General features: G+C 42.8%; 1 protein-coding gene across 1 annotated transcript in view; it reads left to right on the forward strand.

Annotated features, from left to right (window-relative positions):
- LOC108787152 (cytochrome P450 3A19-like) overlaps nucleotides 1–3404 on the forward strand; it is a 38860-nt gene that overhangs the window by 2017 nt on the left and 33439 nt on the right. Inside the window, exon 2 of the mRNA XM_018556625.1 lies at nucleotides 1876–1951. Coding sequence (XP_018412127.1) covers nucleotides 1876–1951 — 76 coding nt within the window. The remainder of the gene's footprint in view (nucleotides 1–1875; nucleotides 1952–3404) is intronic.

The following is a 3404-nucleotide window of genomic DNA, read 5'->3' on the forward strand; positions in this document are numbered from 1 at the left end:
TGTAACATAAAACTTTAATAAAAATAATTTTTCAAAAAAAACAAAAAAAAAAAAACAGCTTACCTACTTCATTCAGTACAGGTTTCCATAAGGGTCCATTTACACACATGCTTCAATGTCTGCTTGTTAACGACCTTTAACACACATGCAGAGGTTTTTAATGGTTCACATTTATAGAGCACATTGACACCCATTGGCCCCAAAAAAGTTTGTGTCCATTTTTTCACCTGTCAATGCGCATTTTAATATGAAAGACAATGCCTGTCAATATGCAATGTAAACGTGAATTCACCCTTAAAGATTTTTCTCTCTTCCGAATGGTATAGGCAAAAAAACTAAATTAGACACAGGAACGACTCAGTATTTGTATATAAATGAAGTATTCTGCATGATGTTTGACGTTATGGTGGGGGTAGAGAATGGCATTAAAATATATATTCAGCTAGAAAGAGAGGTCAACAAAAACAGCTTACCTACTACATTCAGTACAGGTTTCCATAAGGGTCCATTTACACACGTGCTTCAATGTGCGCTTGTTAACGAGCATTAACACACATGCAGAGGTTTTTAATGGTTAGAATTCACATTTATAGAGCACATTGACACACACATTGGCCCCCAAAAAGTTTTTGTCCATTTTTTCAGAGGGGAGAGCCATCTTCCCCTCTCACCTGTCACTGAAGTTCTAGCACAGTGTTGTGCTAGAACTCCTTTGTTGGAGGTGACAGGTTGAATAAAGAGAACCTGTCACCTCCAAATGCTATCACACAGGGGTTTGTTAGCTCCTGTGTGAAAGCGATAGAGTTAAGTGGGGAAAAAAAATTGTTAAAAAAATAATTAAATAAATTAGGGCTGTGAAAATAAAAGATTAATTTCTCAATTAATCGTTAAACTTTTTGATCGATTAAAATTATTTTGATCGCTAATGAAAACACTCACCTCTCCGCTGGCTTCCGGGAGTCCCGTTGGCGATCCGGTGACGTCACGGACATCAACGTCACCAGACTCCTCCCCACTTCCCCAAGTGGCTCCGTCGGCTAACGAAGGGAAGGGGGGAGGAGTCCGGTGACGACGATGTCCGTGATGTCACCGGACCCCTCCCCCCTTCGATAGCCGATGGAGCCACTTGGGCCGGTGAGTTTGCCCAAGAAACTTTCTGCACGAACGCCAGCCAAGGCATTGGCCTATACACATACAGCACAGCAATGAAGTAATAAAATGAACTAGGATCACACTAATCCAGCACGTTATTATTCTGAGTTGCCCCACTCAAGCGGCGGCCATATTGAGTGAGGCACGTGAGAATAATAACGTGCTGGATTAGTGTGATCCTAGTTCATTTTATTACTTCATTGCTGTGCTGTATGTGTATAGGCCAATGTAGTTGGATCTGTATGTGCATTATAATTAATCGAAATTATTCGATTAATCGATTTTTAAAAATTCCGATTAATCGCACACGAACATTTTAATCATTACCAGCCCTAAAATAAATACAATTTTAAAGAATAAATAAAAAATAATAAACAATTATTCAATTTAAATAAAAAGGTGATTAAAAACTTTTTAAAATGTCACGGTCCACTTACCGTGGTAACCAGTTGATTGGCAGACTCCTTCCCTACAGGGACCCGGGCTCCACTGCATAGAAGGAGGACAGGAGCCTGCCAATCAGCTCGTTACTATTCCCTGGGTCATATTTGGCGGGCGTACAGGGACAATCTAGGCCGGGGCAGGGTAGGGGTTAGTGGGAAAACTTGTGGCGAGTAACTATTAAGGCCTGGCTAGTAACTTAGGACTTGAAATGTTGAGCCCTGCTATACTATATAATTCGATGTATGACATCATGTCTGTTTGTTATGTTTTAATCAACAGGGACGTGTGGACTTCCTACAGCTCATGCTGGATTCTAGGACAGAAGACATTAATGGTCTGAACAAAGAACAAAAAGGTAAACAGACTTATATAAATAGACTTACTTTTCTTTTACATGAACATTTGTATGAAAACAATTCGAATTTTTATATACTTTATTATTCCAATTTTTGATAATACATGTTTTTTCTGTACCTTTCATTTCTACCTTTCTATCAGGGTATCTGGTCGGTATGCCAGGAACCTTTACTCTCTTTCATACAGGAATAAAGGATTGGTAAAATAATAAGCATCTTTGTTCACTATTCCTCTTTTGCACCACATAAGTGGTCTAATAATAGCAAACAATGCAAGAAATCAGGAGCAATGCCATGCCCACATTTAAAAAAAAAATTCACAGACTTTTTTTTTTCTGTATGTTTAGCAAGCTATTGTAGAAGGAGAATGTACTTTAATTAGGGGCAGGGCATTCATTTAAAAAGAGCGCAGTTCTTCCAGGGGGATATTGTTATTCTATTGTATAATTTAAAGCCCAGCTCCAGGGAAATAAACATTTTCCCCATCCAGTAAGGCTGCTCTCGCACTGCAAGGGTGAACTGCTTGTTTATGTTTAGGGGACAGAAAAACCCGGTGTTAGAACACCAGGGCCCCGCACTGCCGACGGGCTTCTCGGTAAGGGGGTGGGTCCTGTGCCTCACCTCTCCCGGCCACGTCCCTAGTAACAGGCGGCGGGAGAGGAGAAGCGTGTCACACGCCCCGCCCCCTGCAGTGCACACATCGACACCTTCTGGCTGCTGCGATCCTGGCTGGGTGAGTCCGATCGGGGGGGTATTGTGTGCTGTTATTTCATGTAATTAGGAAACACTTTATTAGGAAACACTGTAATGTCCCCTCTTATAATCTATTTCTCTGATGAAATGATTACAGACAGGCCTCTGTTCTATTAAAGTTTGAGACTACATTAGAATGTGTGACCGGTGAAGTGGTCACACATTTTAACGTAATCTCGCCCAGATTTTCGGCGGTGAAATAGGTGAAGCATTCCAATGCTTTCTCAGCTGTTCCAGGGCAGATCGGCATTGCATGACAAAGCATTGGAATGCTTAATCTATTGGTGGTCACACACCGCGGAAAAACTGGGCAGGATTATGTTAAAACGTGTGACCACATCACCGGTCACATATTCTAACGTAGTCACAACCTTTGATAGAACACCACCATCAGGGGGGTACAGCTGGTACCCATGTGAGGGATCTGGGCAGCCTGGGGGGCCTCTTACATGGGTAATCAGCTGTACCAGGGGCAGCATGGCAGAGGTGATGGGGGAGGGGGTGGAGGAGGTCGGGCCCCAGCAGCAGCAGGTAAGATGAGTTAGGAGGAGGTACAGGGAAAGGGACCCTGTCGACCAGCCCACCTGGGACTCTGCAGAGCCCACCATAGTGAGTCTCAGGTGGGCTATGCAGGATCTATGGTGTGCTCTGCAGGGTCACCGGTAAGTCCAGCAAGATACTGCAACATTAGAGACCGCG

Source organism: Nanorana parkeri, unplaced genomic scaffold (genome assembly GCF_000935625.1).
Source record: "Nanorana parkeri isolate BGI_ZX_2015 unplaced genomic scaffold, ASM93562v1 scaffold244, whole genome shotgun sequence".
In the NCBI taxonomy this organism is placed as follows: Eukaryota; Metazoa; Chordata; class Amphibia; order Anura; family Dicroglossidae; genus Nanorana; species Nanorana parkeri.